Below are 23,916 nucleotides of genomic sequence, written 5' to 3'. Positions count from 1 at the left end.
TAATTCTACAGCTGTAAATTGCATCTATCTAAAGGAGGGAGCCTTTCAGGCACACTTTAGATTATTGAAACACATGGCTGGAATTTTCAAAGGAGCTTAAGAGAATTGGGTGCTCAGTGTTCACTGAATATCAATGAGTTTTTGATGCGTAATTCTCCTAGGCTTCTTTGAAAATCTCAGCCTATATATTACACAGAAAACACCATGTTAAAAGAACATTATTTAGGTTATAAAGTTGATCACTTCAATGTTAGGGATTGCCAGATTTATGGTTGCTCATACAAGCTTAATTCAGCACCTTTGTGCTTTGATCTTGTGCCCTGAACACAGCAGGGATCCTATGGAAAAAATAGTATGTGATCATATGATTAAAGACTGTACCATAATGCATATGCACAAGAGGGCAGAATTAAGGTTGTCCAGACAACTGTAAATCTGGTATTTCCCAACTTTCAAGTTCTTGACTTTGCAACATTAATAATATTATTTTAGCAGTTACTTTGTATGTAATTCCGTCAGGTGCATTGTAACAACTCTCTCATCATGCATCTTAAACAAAACTCATGAGCTTGAGGAAGGAATCACTTGGTGAAATTCTATGACCTGTGTTATGCAGGAAGTCAGAACATGATCATAATGGCCCCTTCTCACTAACATCTATGAATCAGCAGCAGCCTGAACCCTGACCCTTCAGTACCACAACACAGACTGCTGCCACCTGAACTACAGGACTGACAACATCAGCTACCAGCAGTGGATCCACTGTGGATCCCCCTAAAATCTGAAGCTCTAGCCCACATTTTTAGACTAACGACCAGCACAATTTCATTTGAAAATACAAAACTGGTTTGAGTCCTAAGAACCCTCTCCCATCCCTATTCTTCCACATTCATGGAACAGCCCCATCGAGAACCTTTTATAATTTATAGGAACATCTAAAGATCTTAAAAGAGATCTACAGATTTTGCATATGGAGGCCAGGTCAAACAAAGATCCATCTGAAGTATGTCTGTTTTCTGTAAGCTGACTGCAGAGCAATGCAGGTCTCGTTTATAAGCCTTCTCTGATGCGTCAGAAGAAAAAGCATCTATTGTTGAAAATTCAACAAGAAATCTGGATGACATGTTAGCACTGCAGTGGGGGATTCCCTGACGCGCACTTGGGTTCTGCAACAGAGGTCAGAGATGAGGAAAAAGTCCTACCCGTGACAAATGAACTCCAGGTTCTGTGTGAGGCATTTACATTCCTTCTTTTATACTTGAGTTATTTCTTACCTCCGATTCTTTGTAATAGCGCTCAGGGATTTCGTCACAGGCGATATCGATGAAGCAGACTTCTCGCTCCAGATCTTTGGCTTCATTGTCAAAAATCTGCAAGATTTCAAGAAACTTTAACTTTACAACAGAACAGTTCCAGCTGCAACAGTGGTTACCGGGCATTGCGAGGGGCTGAGCCAATGGCTTGCAGAGCAGCAGAGCGCACAGCGCAGAGGACATCTGAGCTCGCACTTGCCCCAGCACTTCTATGTTCCATGTTCCACAGAGTGCCAAGCCATCCACAGAGTGCATAGCCCCACTCCAGAGGCCCTGCCGGTGCCAGAGTACACAGTGAGGCACAGGGGGGAGAGTGGGTGTGGCCGAGGATGCAAACAACAAGCAACACATTACTGAGCAGGATCCAACCTCGCATAAGAGGAGTGTGCAGCAGCCATTGTTTTGGGGATTTAACCACTCCTGCTTGAAGCCAGGAGGCACTGAACTGTACTTGGCAGTACATCCTGCTCAACACCTCCTGCTGCTTCTCAGTCCACTCCTTTCCATGTCCTGTGCACACCTTTGTAGGATCCAGCCCCTAGTTAACACTGGGGAAAGCAGCTATTTAGCCAAAGGATTATTATTTGTGTTGCCTTCTTTAATTCTTGGGCCAGATGGCACCATCATGGGAAAAGCTGACTTTCCAGACTCAGAAGAGTTGTTAGAAGAGTTATTCTACTTTAGGGACAAAGATGAAATGTATATGTGCATGTATATGAAATGAGACAAAAGTTCGACTCTGCTGTTATACTGAGACTCAAGATTCTGGTTGAATCCTACAGATTAAAAAATTGAGGAAATAGTAAAGTCAGAGGGTAAAGTTCTCTCATGTGTGTACATGAGGCTCCTACTGACTTAAATCCTTTAGGACCAGGATTTGAAAGGCCAACCTCCATTTCTGCACCTACATAATGGGGATGCAATTTTGGAACCACAATTATTTGCATGTACAATTTAGGCAATTTCTATGCTTAATACCTGACTATGCCCACAAATCGATTACATAGGCATCTCAATGACATGCTGTGTGTCTGCAATGTTTTGTGAGCACAAAAATGGTGGCCAGTACTAAAGTCAGGAGAGCTGAGCATGCACATTTAAGGACAATACCTGGCCAAGAGTGAGGTTTACCTGTGTAGTACAACGCGCTATGGCTAATGTTTCCAGGAAGTGTAAATAGCCCTTGCTTGAAAAATAAATGTAATGAACATACAAAAAAGTTAGTTCCATTTTCATTTCAGCCCAGTGGGACAATGAATTTGTTATAAGGATACAAAATGCCAGCGCTATTCAGTAGCCAGACAGCCAATTTGGTATTTCTGCAAGAAACATACCTTTTCAACATACAGCATTCATAACGAAAGAGGGGCTGGAAATGGGTAAATATATGGGAGAAGGTTGGGCTGGGCCAATTTGTAAATTCTTAAAAGCACACTACCATGTCAATTTAGGCCCAGATTAAGCAAGATACTTAAGCATGTGCCTAATTTTAAGCATGTGAATAGGCCTATATGTGCTTCAGTACCTTATTGAATACGACCTTTCTCCCTAAACATATATTTTGTGAAAAAACACATTTTTTTTTTCTTTTTTAGAAAAACTATCATCAAGTTAAGGGGTCCATGACATTTTTTATTTGAAATTTCAGTTGAAACAATTTGATTTTGGGGGAATAATAATCCTCTGGAATGATTATAACTGCATTTTTGTAGCTCCTTCCTAATCTTAGCGAAGCAGAAATAAAAAAATACTAGAATCCGACTACAAGTAAAAGTGAAATTTACTAATCTTTTTTTGTTTTCCAAGCTGGAAGTACTGCAAAAAATGAACAAAGAGCACAAATGGTGAACAGTGAGTTAGATTTTTCATAACACTTTCCTTTTTGATAATCTAGGTTGCTATTAGTAACACAGATAAGAAACATTCTTAAAAATATACATTGTCCAGTCAGCTGTGTATTTGAGCTTTCGCAGGCTCAGTCTTCTAGCAGAACCTATACATTACACACATTTTAATTTTTGTCTCCCTTTAAAGTAGTTTGAAAGAGGTCAGATGGGCAGATGCCTGGAGATTGTTTAATTAAATCACTGGCCTTTGCTAGGGTTACCATATGTCCGGTTTTCCTGGACTTTGCCTCATTTTTGAGCTTCCTTTCTCATCTGGGTGGATTTTTCAAATAATAGGAAATGTCCGGTGCTTTTGCAGAGCAGACGAGCTACAGCTCAGAAAGAGCCCTGATTGGTCCGCTTCCCAATTGGTCCCATCTCTGCATCCGCAGCTGATTGGTCCATTCCCCTGCAAACTGCAACTGCTGGATCCTGCCCATCCTGGTCCCAGCAGCGCCTAGCCCTTGGGAGGGAGTGCTGCAGGGAAACACTGACTAATGGCTGTCACTGTATCCTGGGCTTATGCCAGCCACCCTCCCACTGTGACAGGAAATGACAATGCCCCCGAACTCCAGTGAGTAAACCCGCTGCAGGTACCCCCTCTAGCATCCCCAACTCTACCCCCTAGCTCCTCCTTCCCCACACCTGGCAGTGTCCTGTTTTTGGGAATCTGAAATATGGTAATCCTAGCCTTTGCTAGTTTGTCAGCTAAGTGAATGGTTAGAAATGCACATAAAAATGTCCAGTCTTCAAAGGGTTAACTCAGGAGGACGAGATTATTTCCCATCCCTCTCCATCACTCCTCCATCCCAATTTGGCACTTAAATGAGAACAGACCATTTCCATAACTCCAAAGGTTTGCTGCATGATGTCCTGGCTTTCCAGACTGGCCCAAGTTGTCGTCTAATCATTCGTGCATGTTCCTTTCTTAGATTGTCCTCACAAGATTTGCAGATTGGGATTTAATCCCCTAGTTTTATCAGCAGTGCAAAATAAGGAGTCATTAGAGCACAAGATTGATTTCTTTTTTAGGTCTAATTCTCTTATTGCCTCTTCTAGCCAAATACTCCAGGATACTCTTATAAGCCCGCAGGGTGGATGGTTTGATTGCTTTTGCAATCAAAATTAAGATGTTGGAGAAATTAAAAAGTTTTAAAAGAGGAGATTAAAGCCCAGGAAAAGAAACATAAGACCCCCGATCTGTGCAGCTATATTTGCAAGTGTGCAGAGTGGATGACAAGAATGCTCTGTATCCTTAATAATAAAACAGAAATTGTAGAAAGGCTGAATGTTAAATATGAAATCTGAAGGGTCATTTTGAGAGAGAGCGAGAGAGAGAGAGCACACTTTACTGCAATATACAAATATCTGTGCACTTTCATTTTCTAAGAGGGATGAAAACTGCTCAAGAGAAGTTTCCCAGTCAGTCTAATCAACCCACAAAATCACAGAAGAACAGATAAGATTTTAATTGGGCCATTTTGTATCAAAGTAAAGTTGTTTGGTTAGAAGAAACAAAAAAAGCCAAAAAACCTTGGAACAAAGTTAGCAGAAACTTCTTATGCCCAAAGAAAGATCACACGGCACTGAAACAAAAACAAGTGCTCTTCAATTTACCCCCACTTCTTTTCTCTCTACTATGAAGTGCAAGCTCCACCACCTCTATGACAGTAGAATCAGATGCACTCACATGCCTATGGGGATAAGGTACATCAACAGCAGCATTTGTGTGTGTGTGTGTCTCTCTCTCACACACACACTTGCACAGACACAGACACACTCTTCCTTTACATTTTTTTCTATGGAGTCAAGCGATTGGCAATAGGATACAGAGCTTTTCTCTCCTAGGTTTCCGGCTCAGCTCTAGCCCAGGTCATAGTGACTGTCAGTTTTCCCCATTCAACTGTGAACACTTAGGGTACGTGTTCACGGCAGTTAACCCAGTTGATTGACACTTGGGTGTGAGCACCTGGATTATCCCAGTTTGGGTGTGAGCGGCTAGACTGCAAAGCCATACTCAAGTATGTCCACTTGACTGAATCCACACTGGTTCTGTACTCACTCAGGTGGAGAGGACTTCTGGGGTCATGTCCATGGTTCTTTGTGCTGCATGAAATGGAGCCAATCTATGATTCTTTCTTAGTGAATTGTGGGAGTACTTGTTTGTTCTTCTGGGCACGCAGGAGGAATTGTGGGAAGGTCTTGGAGAATTATCATCATTTGAATGGTTTAGCTTGCATCCTCACTGCAAAGTGAGTGGTTTATCGGCCTCAGCACTCAGGTGACTACAGCCCAGGAAGAGCGCAGGAGAGGCCAGCTAACCTGGATATAAAGGCACCACCATGCACAGGCCAGGGGGATTTGTGTGTGACTGGGAGCCAGTTAAGGGCAACAGTCAAGTAAGAGCCCATGAACTCTGTAATGAAGACAAGCCCTTAGAAATTAAAGCAATCTAGTGGCCAGTGGGGAAAGCTGAACTCAGTGTATTAAAAAAGAAGCAAGGTTCTAAAATGAATATGGTTTCTTTGGAGACTATTTCGCCCTATCCATTATCTGGGTTTGGGTAAAGGAGGAGCTCCAAGACTTGTTCACTTTCAATACGTTAGATTCACGCTATCTGCAATTAATTGTGCAAGTAAATGAAAAGGATAATAGCTCCAAAATAGATTTGCTTTAAGAAAAGTAGGACACTCCTAAATCACTTGCAGGTCAGGTAATATGGTAGAAAATATGGTTGTTATCCCATGTGCTGAGTACCATACTTCTGGGCCCATCTACAACACTAACTTGTACCAGTAAGTTTGCTCTCTATAAATACATCAGAGGGATAAACACAATGGAGGGAGAGGAATTATTTAAGTTAAGGGCCAATGTTGTCACAAGAACAAATGGATACAAACTGGCCAGAATTCTTTCCTACGTATCTGGCTGAAGGGTCTCACCTATATCTTCCGAATCTAACTGATCACCATATTTGGGGTTGGGAAGGAATTTCCCCCCAAATACGATTGGCAGAGACTGTGGGGTTTATTTCCCACCTTCTTCTGTAATGTGGGGCATGGGTCGATTCCTGGTTTGAACAAGAGTAAATGGTGGATCCTCCGTGACTTGAAGTTTTTAAATCAAGATTTGAGGACTTTAGTAACTCAGCCAGAGATTACGGGTCTACTTCAGGAGTGGATGGATGAGGTTTTGTGGCCTGCAATGTGCAGGAGGTCAGACTAGATGATCATGATGATCCCTTCTGGCCTTAAAGTCTCAGAGTCTGTGAAATAATTAGATTGGTATCAATTTACACCAGTGTTTTTTCAGTGCATATTTCTGAGTGGGCACTCTTATTTCAAAATAAGTACGCAGAAGCAGGAAGCCTATCAAACAAGAAATGGGGGCACTAGATGACCACGGTGTTAAAGTAGCACTCAAGAAAGACAAGGCCGTTGCAGAGAAGGTGAATGAATTCTTTGCATTGGTCTTCACTGAAGAGGTCTTTGCATTGGTCTTCACTGAAGAGGACCAGTCACCACCGCTGCATTAGATGTCTGGTTTCCACCAGCATGAAAACTGAGACCCTATGGGTCCACTGCAGACTGCCTCCTACCCTCCTGCTGCCCTTGTACAACTGGTGCCTGCCTGCCTTCTGTTTCACTGCCACACTGAAATTTTGATGTAGCAGATTCTTAATAAGCCCAATGTATTTTTTCTCAGCTGTAAATGTTGCCTTCTTAGGAAAGAGTAACACTGTTAATTTTGCAGTTATAAAGAGTATGAAATTGCACTGTGGAATAAATTACTGTCCATGTATTGCAAATCCAGCTACTTCAGTTTACGTAAGTCCTTCATGATATTGAATTTTCTCCTCAGCTTGAAACAATATTTATTACTCCCCTACAAAGTACTGATTCCTCCACACTTTGTTGAGAATTAATAGTTCTGGTGCTTGTAGATTCTTTTGCAAAACTGAGTTACACGTGATCCAGCATATTTTGCAGAGCAGAACATCACTCATGTAGCCCTTGAGACTTTATTTTAGAAATTACAATTTGATTTCGCAGCGTAACTAACCATATGCCAGCTTTAATGCAGAAAAATTACTGGATACATCTAGATAGTGATGTATAGAAAAAAGATAGTGCTCAGATAAGATATTAGATTCTGGGCTCGATTCTCAGAAACATTTAGGTCCCTTTATAGTGGGTATTACTGTATGCCCATTTTAAAGCCCTTGTTCACTGCAAGTGTGGTGTAAAAGAGCCCTACTGTAAGTGAGAATCAGGCCTTCCATGAACAGCACTGAATCTGTGTAACTGAATCAGGAACTGAATGTTCCTATGTCTACTAGTACTTCACAAGCAGAGCCTATCTTAGCTCCACGTCCATGCACAGCAATGAATAATACAATCTCTGCACAAGGGGGACAAGGTTGTACTTCCTGATCAATAGGCATTTAATTCTCCCTAATAATATTGCATTAATGGGAAAATAAAAAAAAGATTCTGGGCAAGATCCTGATATGCTGAGTGAAAGGAGCAGTGTAAAAGGGTCTTGATAATCCCAGATCTGGCAGGGGAAGATTCTCTCAGCCCAGGAACCGCAGAATCCAGACACAGGCCCTCTTCCGAGGAACCCCCTCCCAAGCCCTGACACAGGGGACATGCCAAGGGCAGGACTTTGGACAAGAGAGGGGTTTTGGCTGCGGAGCTGCAGCACTGTGGAGATTCTGAACAGCGCTATGATCCACAGGCAGCTGGAGAGAAGCTGTTGTAACTTAGGCCCCCAGAGCAGCTCACGATCAGGAGGGCACAAAGGTGGTTTAAAATCATCTTAGCCCCCTCTCCTTCAGGAGACAACCTCTCCCTCGGTGATTGTGATTTCACTTAATTCTTCAGGTGCCTTAAGCTTTTAAAAAAGCTTTCTTTACAATTGCTGTTTCAATATAAATAATGTAATCGAGCCTTATTATGAAGCTGTGTGCTAAGAAATTAACTAGAGATAATGGTAATCGCCTGGGCTATGACCAAATGGTGATAATTGGCTAACTGAGAAAGGGATTAAATATTTCCCACACTTCATTTCAAGCAGAACCTCTGCTACCAAGGAAGCAATCATGTTGCTGGCCTCAGTTCCTGATGACAATCCTCTCCACCAGCAAATAATCTCAGAGGTATATTAGACTCATCTTAATAACATGCATATTTTAGTGCAAATTAAACCCAAATTGATGAGTTCTCTTTTACAAGGCCTTAATACCCCTACAAAACTAAGCTGGAGAACTGTACTTTACTAAGATTAAGCAGGAATAGGCATCCCTGTTATGGTACTTTTGGAAAACTCTCCTTTGCCCTGAAAGTAAAATAAACTCAAAAAGCTCCAGGCTCTGGTTTAAGCCCTGCTTGCTGTACTCATTTAAGTAATCCCAGTCAAATCAATGACATAGCATAGAGCAAGCACATTTATCCCTTAATGAATCAGTTCTGCATGTCCTCACCATGCAACTTGCAGACTCTCAGGAATTAACTAGAACCTAAGCATTCTCCCTGAGTGTTTCTGGAGATGTGATATGCCAGTCATCATTACCAATAGGATGGCTCATTTCCAGTGAGTTATGTGTGATATTCCCTAGAGGTGGGAGCTGATGATGGGGAGAAATCATATAGAGTCCCTGAAACTGCAGACTGAATTAAAAAACATCCATTTAATTTATAGCAATTGATAATGTAAACCAGTCAAAGACAGAGGAAAAGGGGACAAATATGTTCCCTGGCTGGGAAGCTGTTGAAGGATTAGGGGCAGGAACCAGATCATTTTAAAGGCAAGGAAATTACTATTGTTTTCCCCTAAAAATAAACTGACGATGAATTCTTTTTCCGATTGTAAGGAAGTATTTCTTTTAAAAAGTGATGGAATTATCCTTAGGGAAGAATCCAGGACGGCCAGTGCAAGGCCAACACAGCACTTAAATCCCATTTAAGCCCTCAATAAGACTTAAGTGGGATTTAAGTGGTGCACTGGCCTTGTTCTGGACCTCTGACCAAGGGTGAATTTCCCCATAGATGACAAAAGCCTAGATGATATAGGAGCATGATAGAACAATTTTTAGAAATTGTAAATTGGATTGTCATAGATTCAGAGGCACCCAACATGCAACACTTACAGCCTGATTTTCAGATGCGCTAAGGAGGGGTAATGTCAGATTAAGTCAATGGTAGTGGTGGCTGCTCGGCACTTTTGTAAATAAGGCCCACAGTATCTCAATGCAGGCACTCAAAAAATGAGGTACCCAAAATTAGTGGCCACATTTGAAAAATTTGGCCTTGAAGTTTATGAAAAACCCTGAGCCCCTTGAAGGGAAGGTGCTATCAGCATGATGGCATGGCGCATCAGTCTCCACAAGAAAGCTACATTTGCGCGTGTATTTCCACTCCTGTTTTCATTCATTTATAACTTTCCCCTTTCTGGCTGAAATATTCCAGGCCTCATATTTGCCTGAGCTGATTTTTTTTTTTTTTTTTTTTAAAGTTTGAGTGAGAACAGTTAAATTATTTTAAATATTTTTAACCATTTTTTTAATAAGAGGAGCGTAAAAAACATTCACAGTACATTTTACACAGAGTTTTCTTGCTAGGCTCATAAAGTGTATACTAAGGAAGGATGCATTATGTCTGTCTGCATGACTCAGGAATGCTTATTATTATTAATTATTTGTATTATAGCAGGACTTGAAGTTTCCATTGTGTTGGGTGTCGTACATACACATAGTAAGAGACAGCCCCTCTCATGAAGATCTTATCATCTAAACAAATGTGGCAAAGAGTGGGAAAGGAAACACAGAGATGAAATGACTTGTCCAGGGTCACACAGCAGATTGGTGAAAGAGCTGGGAATAGAACCAAGATCTCCTGATTATTAGACTAGTGCGCTACCCGCTGGACTATGCTGTGCAGTAAAAATGCAATGAGGTGCAAATATCTTTGCCTCATTCGCTATGCACCTAGAAATGTAAGAGTTGCACAGCTACTAAGTTTTACAACATAGAAGCTACTGCCTCTGGATCTCATAAGATGTGGGATAGACTGTTCTGGCATTATCTAGCTGACTAGGTTCTCTTTCTAAGACATATATTTTATTCACGGCCATGGAATTTCTTCTCAGCCTGCAGTGCCACCTTCCTTTAGTGCACTTCAAGGGATGAGACGTTAACTACAAAGCTAAGTCATCTGAAAATGTAGGTGGCCTGTATGTGTCAGCTAATTTCCAACAACTATCTTTTATGCTTTATCTGTAGTATGTTCTGTAAGATGGTATACTTCATATAAATAACTTATGAGGAGTCAAAGGCATACACAGAGAAGTACAAATTACCAGAAGATGCTACAACAGGATTTCTGAGGCTGCAGGAAAAAATATATTATGCTGCATTGCATGAGGAATAATGGATGATCATTGGCTGTATTGCAATGAATAAAACAAGTGGGCAGAGTCAAAGTTACTGGCTTTTGAGTGCTTCCCTGTGCAACCTTAACATTCTCTTAATGTAAGTTTTTTCAAAGGAATAATAATTATTGTTGTTATAATGTCGCCCTGTGAAGTGTCAAACATGGGGTCATAAGCATGGTGCAGCCAATGTCTCCCCAGGCCCAGAGAATGAGTGTGTCAGTGCCCCTCTCTAACTGTACTACCAGCCACATCTCCTTACAGACAGTTACTGGCTCTGCTTCCTACCCAAAGCATGCAAGAATGGGCACAGGCCCAGATCACTTAAGAATTGCAAAAGATTGTATCTTGTGTCTACTATTGAAAAAGAAGGGAACAAGTTGTACCATCCTTATGCAGCAGTTGGTTTTTCGCTCTCCCGGTGAGTATTGTTTTTTAATACATCCTAAAACAGTGTATGCTGACTACCCTCCCCAGGCTCACTTGCTCTAGCTGTGTGCTAAAGTACTAACAAGCAAGTTAGCTTCCATCTATTTATTTTCAAGATGTTCTACACAATTACCACTCCCCCAACCTCACCTGAATCCCTATGAATATTAGTGAATTAGCTGCACCTACCAAAATGGAATCTGACCCCAAGCTTCGACCCTGGACTCAACTTCTGACTCCGTCTCAAACCTCTGGCTTTCGTTTCTCCTAACTTTGACCACTAGACTGACTGCCCTCATCCTGCTTCTAAGATCCATAAGCCCAGGGCCCTATAATGGAGATAGGATACCAGTCCCATATAATAGGGACAATATTTTAAAGCTACAAAGGGGTCACTATTTGGATAACTGTGCAGAGGGCAATGCAGCTGCAGGGCCCAACCCCTGTAGGTTTATAAAGAAGTAAGCGCACTGCTTAGGCAGATTTTGTCTCAAATCAGGGTCACTCTGCAGCTGCAGATTTGAGTCTGTTGCAATCAGCCCTGCCACGGAACCTTCCCCACTTAAATACCACATTTTGGGGGGAATTTAGGTGTAACTGTCAGTCTTCCTTCACTCCACAGGGCAGTGCTTCCTTAATAACTGTGGAATGGAAATCTTCTTCTTTATTTATTAAAATATTCTGGATATAGAGTCCTTTTCATGGCTCAGCATTTGTTATTGTTTGTCCTGTTCCTTGGAATAGGAACAGTAAGTGCTTTGATAACGGGGTTGAATAGTAATTTGTTTTACAGAAACATCTCCAGTGCCTTTGTATCTTTTGTGAAACTTTGCAATTTTTGTTCTGTTTCTTTTTATTTTAAAAATTCTAGGTGAATTTAGTACTTGGGGAAGGAGCCAGATTGGCAGTTCTGAAGGGTCAAGTCTCCTATTCATCCAGAAAATGAGCACAGCTGCCTGCCAACTCTGTAGGAGAAGGACCACTTGTAAGGGTGTTTAGTTTCTATGGCCAGCTCAGTCCTAACCCCTTTCCTCTGACCACCAACATGAATCAATGAGCACTGGCTGGCGTGGTGGATTTTGTGATGTGGATTTCTGTCCATTAGGAAGTGAACTGAGACCACAAACTCCTTTCATAGAGATTTACAAGCAGCCAGACTAATGGCTGTTGACCACTCCTGAGCAGAGCTAGAATTGAACGAATGCCGTAGATGTAAAAAACATCTTAGTAGCAAATATATTGAACTATTCCCTAGCTTGCTATTTTGTAACTCCTTGCACCAAGAACTTCATTGATTCATCACTACTGTCTTTATGCCTCCAGCAGCAACAGCACTCTTGGAAGACTACATACTCCTCTTTCTGAGGGCTTGTCTACACTAAAGATGTTGTTATAATGTATATCGCTCAGGGGTCTGAAAAAGCCACCCCCTGAACAACATAAGTTACACCAACCTAAGAACCAGCGTGGACAGCACAGTGTCACCAGGAGAGCTTCTCCTGCCAACATAGCTACCGCTTCTCGGAGAGGTGGCTTTATTATGCCGATGGGAGAGCTCTCTCTTGTTGGCAGAGAGTGTCTTCACCATCAGTACAGCTGTGCCATTGTAGTGCTTCTACTGTAGACTAGCCCTAAAGTAATGAAAATCCACCCCAGCCACTCTGAAGCTACACCAACACAACACCTACCCTGAATTTTTGCACTTGGACTTGGCTACTCATATATTCCCTATGCAAACAGAGCTCCTTTTGAACTGAAAGAGATAAAGCATAAACCTAAAATGAGGCCACACAGATTTTTAGAATACCAGCTAAATGAATGTGTGTTAACACTCAACAAATGCTTGTATAAGGTCATATGAGGAGAATTAAGATTGCTCTGCTGGTTCTGAACCTGGGAATCTCCCATATACCAACTGAGTGCATTGCCAACAACCATAGGTGAGCCCTGCATGAGTCTGAATATGTAACTGGAGGTATGCTGACTGATTTGTGTTCACAGTCCATCCTTCAGCACAGCCTACAACTCCAGCAGCGCACACAAAATATTAATAACTGAATGTATCAATAGTCAGAGCAATCCTATTCTTCTCTAAACCAACCATCAGGTTTTTGTTCTTCAGGTGCCCATTAGGTGATTAAATACTTGGCTTAATTTTTTTTTTTAATTTTCACCATTTTAAAATAGTGTTCTAATTTTTTCCTGTGAATTTCCTTTCTAAAACCCAGACAGCCAGTTATTTGCTGGTCAATGCTCCCACATCTTGGTTATTTTCATTAGAACTAAGTTTCATTAAGAGGTCCAGAATATATCTATCGATCTATAGAAACCCCAGAACATCCCCGAGCAATTCAGGAATAAGCCTGTAAGGAAAAGGGGTCAGAGAATGTTTAACTGGAGAATTAAAAATTTACTGAAACAAAAGCCAAGACTGTGGGGTCTATTTTGGTGTTTTGAGGAAAGATGTTTGTTTATGTCTAAGTAGTGGTGTAACTTTGCAATAAGGATTGTAAATATGAGCATTTCATTTTTTCTGTTAAAAACCTGGCACAAAGCCTACTTTCTCTAACTTGTGCTTTCAATCTCCTTGGATTGGCATAAAGCCAGAACTGTTGGCTAGTTTCCAATTTAATACCACAGCATCCGATAGCAGCTTGTGTCAGCATTTCCATTATAAACCTCTGTTTTCTGAGGTTTGTAATTTGGCCTTAAAAAAGGTTGGCCTTTGGGAATTCAACCCAAACCCAAATTTTAAAATTAAAAAAAAAAAAAAAATCTGTAAATTTGCTTGCATGGGAATTTTGCCTGAGTAAGGAATGCAGGATTTGGTTTATGGTGGAATACCTATTCAGCCAGAATAATTATCTATGTGGACACATTACACCATAGCCACCAATGTCTTTACATAGGGACAACCCCATTTAAGACAATGGAACTGCACCTGTTTATACGAGCTGTAAATCTGGCTCATTGAATGTGAACGAGTTAACATCATTGCCTCCCCTGGTGTTAATTTAAAAAAGGTAATGGTATATTTATAAACAAACATCTTCCTCTTTCCTTTTTATCCCTGTGTCAAGCCCCCACTATTAGCTCACCTCATATGAAATGTAATTTGTTTAGATTTGTCCTGCTGTCCCGTGCCTGGGTGAAGAAGGATCCTTTTCACAAACATTATGAAAGTGGTTGTATGTCTAAGTGCACCACACTCCACCACTAATATTTATCAGTGATTCGCTTTTGAAGGTGCAATCACATGTGTATGCGGTACCAGGTACTGAACTTGCCGTGCATGGCCTCTCTACTGTTTGTTGAAGTTTTAGAAGTTAGAGGCAAGGTGAGTTTGTCTAGCTAATAGCCCTGTGTTACTATGGGCTCAATTCTGTTTTCCAGGAAGCCTATGTGTGTGCTTGGGACTGACTATTTGTAAAGGTGCTCTGCAAGGTTTGGGCCCTCCATACGGTGTGACTTTCAGCCTAATCTCCGTACATATTTGCCTGTGTTTGGTAGAAAAGCCATTAGGTGGGGCTCTCTTCAAATCAAAAGTTTTCATTGCCAACCTGTAGGACACAAGTAAACAGTGCAAACAATACCATCAAACATTAATATAACATAGATAACGTTGTCCCTAAAAAGAACCTATTCCTTAATTCAGGCACATTTTTGCAATGATTTCTCATAAGAGGTGCTTGTAATTTGCATGTTTCTATTTTATAAATATTTAACAAGGCTAAATTAGAGTACAACTGAATGCCCTCTATTAAAGTCAACATGTTTCTCAGCACAACTTCCCTATCAAACAGAAGTTCATTCTAGCCAGAGTTGCAATGCACAGAAATCATTTCTGGATTTAGTGGAACTGCACTATATCAGAGTTTGCTATAACTAGGTTCCACGTTACTAAATAAGAGAGTAACCAAAAAACTAAAATTAAAAGAGCAAAACCAGAACAACTTTGCTTGTCAGCCTTGTATTTTAGGTAACACCTAAGACTTAATTTTACTTCATCTGCATGTTTCTTTATATGGCAACAGACATTGCAAAGTTGCACATTAAAGATGAAGGAGCATATTTTTAGATGCATGATGCAACTCTGTACATTCAATCACTTCCCAGGATTGCAGAATCAGAACTCATAAATTAGAAAGGATTTCCTAACTTTAAATGACAGCACTCCAATGTTTTGAGGCTAAATATCTAACAATATCTGCCTCCAATTAGACAGCTATTTTTAGCATGTTCTATTAATTTGTGGAACCATACTGCTGTTATTCTTTTGCATCAAGGTTATGTACACTATAAAGTCACCTCTGTGGTTTAATTTGACAAATGTTCAATTCTGAAACAAGGTGGGTGAAGTAATATATTTTATTGGACCAACTTCTGTTGGTGATACTGCATTCAATTCTGAAACACTCCTTTTTAAACAGCTCCCCCAGTTGGGGAGCAAGGAGCACATTGAAGGTAAAGTCTTCTCTTGGTCCACAGATATTATGCTTGTATCTCCTACTGTAACAGCATTATTCAGAGTTATGCACATAAAACCTGGCCCATTGAGAAGATACCACATCCTGTTATTTTTAAAGATGGGTATTTCCCTAGATCTTTTCTACTGTCTTGTATTGCCCTTAAGAGGATGTTTGTATTCTTGCTAATAAACACAAACGCTCCGCACCTCTCTATCAAAAGAAAGAGTATTCTGTTATATTATTCCACATATTAAAAACTTTCATGGTAATCTTCAATGTAACAAACCGGTCATCTTTTTAAGGGCATAGGTTTTATACTAGAAGCAGCAAAGAATGATGAGATTTATATATAATGCATTTCTATAGCGACAACTGTTGAATTACTTTTAAGTAATATACTTTTTGCTCCCCACTATCATCAACCAAGCAGTAAAATTTACTGACCAAGTATCAGGAGGAATGTATTCGAGAATAAAAAGAGAAGTCTGTCATATAATAAAAATTCTGCAACCAATATGAAAAGCCCAAGAAAAGTGAAAAGTGTATCTGCGACTGAATCATTTATTTTAATAGCATCTGCCCACACTCTGCCTACAACTACAGCTTGCCCTGGAGTGACATTCACCTGGCCCAGAAAACATGTGGCATGCAGGAATACAGATCTAGCTTAAAAACAGCTCTTCACTAACCATGCATGTCACAGTCTGTTCCTTCCTTTCCTATATTTTTTTTACCATTTAATGCTCATGTAACTAGGTTAATATCAGCTTTGAACCCACCCACAAAGGGACTCATATCTGACATAGCTTTGGTGGATAGCAAAGACGTGTAGACAGAACGATGAGAACAATACATCTGAAAGGATCAAAAATTATGTTTTCTTTGCATGTGTATATGTACATGTGAGAATGTTAAAACATCTGAACATCTTCACACTCTGAAACATCCACTGGCTACAATGTGACTTGTATTCTGGACACAAGGTATGAACTCCAGATTATAACCGCCTAACTATTACATGTGGCTGTCACTGAAGCTCTGTGTAAAAAAAGTGAAACATTTTGTTCTTAGAAAGGTAAATGTTGTTCTAGATCAAGATTTAATTAATTTATACACACTCCTTGGACAGCTTGTAAGAATGGATGCAATATAAACTGACTTTTAATAAATGGATTGTGTGGGGTGGAGATGATTTAATGGTTTAATATCATTTCAACCGCACTGATACAGGTCTCAGAAAAGTAAAAAATTCACTATGCAACAGATAGCATGCCAGTGCTGCTAAAACACAAAGCTTGTTTACAAAGAAGGAAGCGGACAGAGGTGGCCCTCCTGTAGCTTCTGTGGTGCATCACAACTAGAGATGTGTGAAACAGGTAACATTTTTTACATGAAAGGTTTTGCCATTTCATTTTGGTTGACTTTGTGCAGACTTAATTTCTCAGCGACATTTTACAAAAAGCTTATTTTTGTACTGAAAAATTCAGAAAATCCAAACTTCCTTGGCTCATTTTTGAGTGACAAACTGGTGGACTGTGGTGAATATTTTGCTGAGATGGGCCTATTTTCTCATTCATAGTGAACTGTGAAAAGTTTCCTCAGATTCTGGAATAATTTTGCCTATGTATTTTTTTGCAGATATTTTGTTCATCACTGTTCATACTCGAAAATCTTCCTTTAAATATATGCCCCTGGGACAGCACATCAGCAATGACAACCTCATTACATTCAGACTATTTTCAAAATGGAAACGTCAGTAAAGATAAATATATAGTTCATTTTGAAATTAGAAGGGTAACTTAAACTAGTCAGGCCCCATTACCTCAAGGGCAGAGTAGCCCCAGACAGAATTTGTTCTCTTGTCCTCCATGCTTGCCCTTTTGCTCCTTCTGTAGGCTGGTAAGGAAGCTATAATTCCTGTAAGAGTTCTATAGGAGAAGTTGCTGTGAGAGGCGGGGCTCTGTAGCAGTGTTGGGGGGAGAAGCTGAGGCAGGAGCTGCTAAATGAGACGTTGCATCATTGCACTTCCCAGCGGCCTTGACCACGCCCTCTTTCCAGCTAACTCATCCACTTTGGGGACTGTATTGACTCCTTACACCTCTAGCCCCACCAAACTGAGGTTGCAACTGCAATTTAATCTACTGGTGGAATTTGCACCGTGAGGACCCTCTATCAGGGTGTACATTGGTGCTAACATGTATAACCATAAAATAAATTAGGCCTCAAATCCTATTTTCCAGTTTGCCTACAGAAAATCAAATCGAATCAAATAAAATTTAGATATACTTCGTATTCACTTTATTCAGGAATATTTTGACTGAGCTAACTAAAAGCATGGTCTCCATACACTTTGGTACACATAAATATTTCAAGGATTTACCTGACACTCATCCAACCAGCCTTAAATAAGAAAATCTTATGATGATGACTGGGGGAAGAACAAGAGTCAAATATTTTCCCTGGACTTTTTTATTCTCTTCTTTGGTTGTCAGGATGTCCAGCTGGCCTTAAAGAGAATCTATCACTAAATGAATTCTAAAAACATAAGCAAATCTCATGGACATCTGTGTCAGAGCTAAGTGCCTGAGGAAATGCGTGTCATTCTCAGAAGGGTCCCTCGTCACTTCACTTTTTATTGATAGAGTGGGAGCAGGGGCATGCTTAAACGAATGCTACAGCTCGATACAAAGTGTTCAATTTATGGCAAGTCTCCTTTGAAGCAAAAGCCCTCAGGGGGAATGTCCCAAGTTCTGGCACGTCAGTTATTCAAACCTGGAGAATCAACTCCACTCATTGGATTTACAGGATTCAGGGGTGGACAGCAACCTCAGTCATTCCCCTCAAGCTAACATTGCTTGAGCTCAATCAATATCTTCAAACACATGTCCCATTTGCAGTGATCATATGCTATCCCAAGGCACAAAATGGAGTGAATATGATCATCTGTTAGAAAGAACTAATTGTTACCATCAGATTCAATGGGAATGCTATCTCCAAGGGAAGAATTTGGCTCAAAGGTGTTTTTATGTGCATGGAAAATATTTATTGTACTATATCCAACGTAGGTCTGGGGGAAGACAAGAAATCCATTTCAATTTACGTTTGATGAAATCCGCTACTAAAGCAAAAAGACATATAAACCGTCAGAAATGAAGGTTTTGCATGTTATGTATCCACTGTTTATCCCTGTCACAAGGCACAGTTCCCTCACCCAGCACCCCTTACTGCAAACAGTCCTCACAGACATCAGTGAGAAGTTCAACACCAAGTACTTTATTTACAGTTCTTGTCCCCCCACAACGTAAGCCTTTTACTTTCTCCCTAGCCCCAGGGTAAGATGGGGGTGAGGAGGACAGATCTCTCCTCCCTGAGATCCTAGACATCTCTGGCCCTTCCCAGGGGTGTTGAAACAATTTTTATAGTGGGGTGCTGAGAGCCATTGAACCAAACTGTAAACCCTATATATAATGAAAACCACTTCAAATCAGGGTGTGTGGCAGCACTGCATCCCTAGTCCCAGCACTTATGGCCCTTCCTTCTTCTCTTTCTCTTTTAACTGTCCTCAGCTCATAAACTGAATCCCCTTGTTGATTGGTTAATCACTTGGTACTTAATCAATTATCTCCTCACTTTCTCTCATGTGGGACTACTTACCAAGTGCACAGACAGGTGAGTCAGCCTGAGGCTACTCACACTCTGTCACAGGCCCCATCATCATAGTATCTTTGTGACTCATAATTTTTCATATATTTATCCTCACTACACCTCTGTGAGGCAGAGAAATATCATCCCCATTTTACAGATGGAGAACTGAGGCACAGAGAGATTAAGTGACTACCCAAGATCACATGGGAAGACTGCAGCAGAGCAGGGATTTGGACCCATGTCTCCAAAGTTTCAGGCTAGTGCCAAACCATTGGGCTACGCTTCTGTATATAATAAGTGCAATTTCCTATTTACATTTATTTTGGTGTGGGAGATGGAGGGTGGAGAAAACAGCATGTTTATTATACTTTAAGAGTCCCCTTACTGTCTTCGGCTCCCTCCTAAGGCAGTGATTGAAATATCAGACCAATATAGTTGGCCTTAATGACTGTAAATTAAGTGACAAACCTCACATGAGGACTGAAGAGAAATATCATTTTACATCCCAAAGCTCATAAATCTAGTCACAGTACTTAATATTTTATACTTACTTTACAGTTTGTGGACCTATATATATAAATATATTATATTTTCCATATTTAACTCTGGCTCTGGCTCTTTTGAAGTGTAAATAAGAGGACCGTCAAGAAGACGTTTCAAGAAATAGTTTTTTACAAGGATTCCTACTTATTAAGGTAAATCACAGCTATTGTAGACAGCTGCTTTAATAATCCGAATTCGCAAACAGAACCATAAAAACCAAAGCCTGTAGAACGCCTGCATAAAAATAAAATAAACGCTTTCTTTGTTTTCTGTAATCCTCGATTATAGGCCATTTAAGGACTAAACAATTGGGCTTGAATAAACATAAGTTCTTTCATTTTTAGGGTGTCTGCTTTTTAAAATCCAAGCTCATTCTCAGTTCATAAATTAAATGTAATATATATTCTTATGTGCAGCACTTCAGAAATAGCCTAGCAAATACCTTATCATTTGGCTGACAGTATTAATGTCATTGTACTGTACAGGGACCAATGATCATTGCAAGTCTGGATGACTTTTATAATAACGAATCTACAGTACATATGGTCCTCCTTGGATGGATCATATTACCAGCTGGAGGACTGTGGCGGATACTATTTGTGACTGACAGCTAAGCTGTGTCTGGCCACAATCCCCCCAAAAGGACAAAATAAACAAAGTCTCAGTATCTGTGGTAGGAACTGAGCAAAATTTGGGGAGTGCTGATGGGGGACATTATTTTCTATCTCACCTTTTCTGGAGTGAAATTTACCTGATATGAGATAATAAATGCTGTATGGATATAGGACTAAAAGGAGAAATTAATATCTGCCTGAACCAGGAAGTGAAATCAACAATTAATGTACACATGCCTTTTCACGGAGGCCAGGGACAATCCAATTATACAGGAGTGAGCAACAAGTCACACCACTCATCCCGGTGAATTTATACCATTTAAGGAATTAGAAAACTTTCAAAATTCCCTTCTCTCATATCTATGTTATTCATCACTTAATGCAGAGCTGGCATTCAAAACAGAGCTTTTATATATGCACATAAGAATCTTATTTTGCTGATTTTACATTATGGACAATTAAATAAAAATGAAATATGCACATTATACATTATTTTTCATGCAATCAGTGAGAAAAGATGGAACTGAGAGAGACAGGCCTGTACTCGTGTTATCTGTCAATGTCCATGAATGGAGCCCTTGTTGTAGGCACTGTTATTATCACTGTTTATATTAGGAGCCCCAGTCATTAACTAGGACCCCATTGTGCTAGGTGCTGTACAGACATAGTTCCTCTCTTCCCAACAGGGTCTTTTCTGTTTTGGTTCCTTGCATCAGAGTATCTAAAAGCAGCAGATGTTGCAGTTGACTTAAAGATAGGTGAGGGAGGCAATACTCATGATTAGTTGAGAGATGCCAGTTTGGGGCCATTCATATTTTATAAGGCATTCTCATTTTAAAAAAATATTACCATTTAATTTAAACAGAAGCTCCATTTTCTAAAAAGAGCCTTAAGCAACAATGCTGTGGCTTGCCTCATTAGCCCAGTTTCAAACACCATTAATGATGCCATAAAACTACAGTATAACAGTGACAATATTTGATGTACTAACATGTTCATCCAACGTTGAAAAGGGAGAGTTGCCATGTGAACAGCAAGTTACTTCTACTGTGTTGTAGCACTAGAAATCACAAGTGGCTGGATTTATGGTACTGCACCACTATTATGTACACAAGCCTCATCAACGTGTTAACTAAATAAAGACTTTCAATCTCTACTGCTCTGGACCTTGTGTCATTGTTTACACTTGTGCAAAGCAAATGTAAAACTACACGATTAGAATGGTAGCATTTTACTCCCACTTTGCATAGGTGTAAATGATCACCAGGGCTGCAGATTTATCACAGCATTTTTATCAAAGATAATACAGCACAATGGTAATTCATGGGTTTAGTGATTTCTGATAAAGAAAATACCATGATAAATCAGGAGGCCTGCAGCTGTGGCTCCTGCAACTCCTGCCTTGCAGTGCTGAGTCCTGTTCCCTGCTCTGGCCATTGCAACCTGGAGCATGGGGTTGCAGTGCTGCTTAGGTTTGGCCTGGCCTGCCTGCCCCGTCATGAAGATGGAGGAGAGGCTGGGCCAAACCGGAGCAGTACTGTGACAGCCACGCGCCAGATCACAATGCCACTCACTCAAATTTGCCCCTCCCCGCATCATGACCCCATGACGCCAGGCGTGGAGCAGGGAGGCAGCCCCCACCACCCAGGACTGAGTTTATTAAGAGAGTTTATTAAAGTCACAGACACAAAGACAAATGGGAAAAATCACGGCATCCATGACATTTTTCCCACCGTGACAAACCTGCCACCTTAATGATGACACAAGGTGCGCGGCAGGGACAAATTGGGTCCTACTGGTACAATTTAATTATAGTTCTAGTTAATGTTGTTGTCGTTCACTAGTTTCTGCTGTCAACACTACTAGCTTTACTTCAAAAGACAAATCAGCAAGACATTTATATTTAGATGGGTTACTGGAATTAGACAGAATGCTACCAGATAATGCATCATGTTAAGTGAAGTAAGAATATTAATTTACTAGCTCACTAAACGATAACAGGAGCCTGAAAGCACTTACGTTGCTTTCATCCACTAATCAATATAATTATCGTTAGCTTCCTTCAATTTAATTATTGCTTTTTACAATCAATATCTATTTCATTAAGTCACATGCAACTGAAGCAGGGATCAGAGTTCAGAGAATAATTTAAAAAAAAAAAAGATCTGTACATTCTCAAGGAAAGCCTAGAAACAGCCTAGCTAAAGTCACTCATGCATTATTAGGACAATAATTTATTCCTCATTCTACTCTACTATTAGGGATGATTCAACATATTCTGTATTGAAACTGCAAAATATATGAAAGCATCTCCTACAGTTAATTATTTCCACATCAATGGTTGGCAGTTAAAGTGAAGGGAAATATAGCATATCTTTGAATACAACCTGATATTGCTAATTCACCACTGCACTAGAAGTGAAAATGCTATGGGTCTGATTCAGTTAAAAGCGCTACATTTGCCTTCTGCCAAAGGTGGTGGGGGGAGGAGGGGAAGGGGAAATACAAAAATATAATGATTTTAACTAGTTGAATATTTAAATGGAATCAAATGAAAAGCTTAGCACAAAAAGGAAAAATTGGTCTTTATGCTGTTCCCTGACTGAACCAATTTTTCATTTGTAGCCTGAGTCTGGCTGAAATGTTGCCATAAAAGAATATTTTGACCACAGTGCAAACTGGGTTTTAAACCTACTCACTTAGCTCGAGGTCATTAATGAACCTTGGGCCAGGTCCAAAGCCCATTAAGTCAATGGAATCTTTCTATAGACTCCCATGGGCTTTGACTCAGGTCCTTTACTCTTTTCATCAGCAGAAGGTCCATGTTTATTTAACGTCTATCGTTTCAGCACAATACCCAGTTACATCCCCATCAGTGGTCAGCGTCAAGATCCATGGGTTATATTCCCAAGATTTGCCACTGACTTATTGTGTAACACTGGGCAAGTGACAACCTTTGTGCCTCAGAATACGCAACTGTCGAATTTGCTATAATATCTACCTCAATAGGGAATGTCGTCAGAATGAATGCTTGTAAAGATCTTGATTTCAATGGAAGTACATCAGTTCACACCAGCTGAGGATCCCACCCACGTCCAATTTGCCTTAAGTTCACTGATTTGATACTTATTCAGAGCTTGACTCAGTAATATTTTTGCTCCAGAGCTGACATCCTGAAAATATTTTGAGCACCCATTGCTTGGCTAGTGAGTTGAGTGGCAAACTGACTTTCCTGCTCTCCTCATTCCATACTACCAGTGCAGATCACATCTTGTTACTTCTAGTTACCATTGCAGTCTGACTGTGCTAAGACACTGTCCACTGCTCCCACCTGTCACAAATGCTTGACCATAAGCTGTGGGCTTTCTCTGAGTTAAAGTGTTACTAAGGCCAAGGGGGAGGGAAAATTTAAAAATTGTATGAAACTGGGAATACTGGAAGACTCAGGCAATTGATAATGGAATATACAGCCTCTCTCCTTCTAGGTCACTGGTTTGAACCTAGCTCAGGTAATTAGTGAATGAAAGTTATTATTATCCAAGGCTGCTTGGTGACCTCAGTCCAGTTCTCAATGGAAAAGTGTCTG

At 40.3% G+C, this 23,916-nt stretch overlaps 1 protein-coding gene across 1 annotated transcript in view; it reads right to left on the bottom strand.

Moving 5' to 3' along the window:
* PITPNC1 (phosphatidylinositol transfer protein cytoplasmic 1) overlaps positions 1 to 23,916 on the bottom strand; it is a 147,339-nt gene that overhangs the window by 30,256 nt on the left and 93,167 nt on the right. The window contains exon 6 of the mRNA XM_067547332.1: positions 1,275 to 1,370. Coding sequence (XP_067403433.1) covers positions 1,275 to 1,370 — 96 coding nt within the window. The remainder of the gene's footprint in view (positions 1 to 1,274; positions 1,371 to 23,916) is intronic.

This window comes from Emydura macquarii, unplaced genomic scaffold (assembly GCF_026122565.2).
Source record: "Emydura macquarii macquarii isolate MOO-44397 ecotype Brisbane River unplaced genomic scaffold, CSIRO-AGI_Emac_v2 contig_1230, whole genome shotgun sequence".
Taxonomy (NCBI): Eukaryota; Metazoa; Chordata; order Testudines; family Chelidae; genus Emydura; species Emydura macquarii.
The sequence above is the reverse complement of the archived record's forward strand: the minus strand, read 5'-3'. Positions and strand labels throughout refer to the sequence as shown.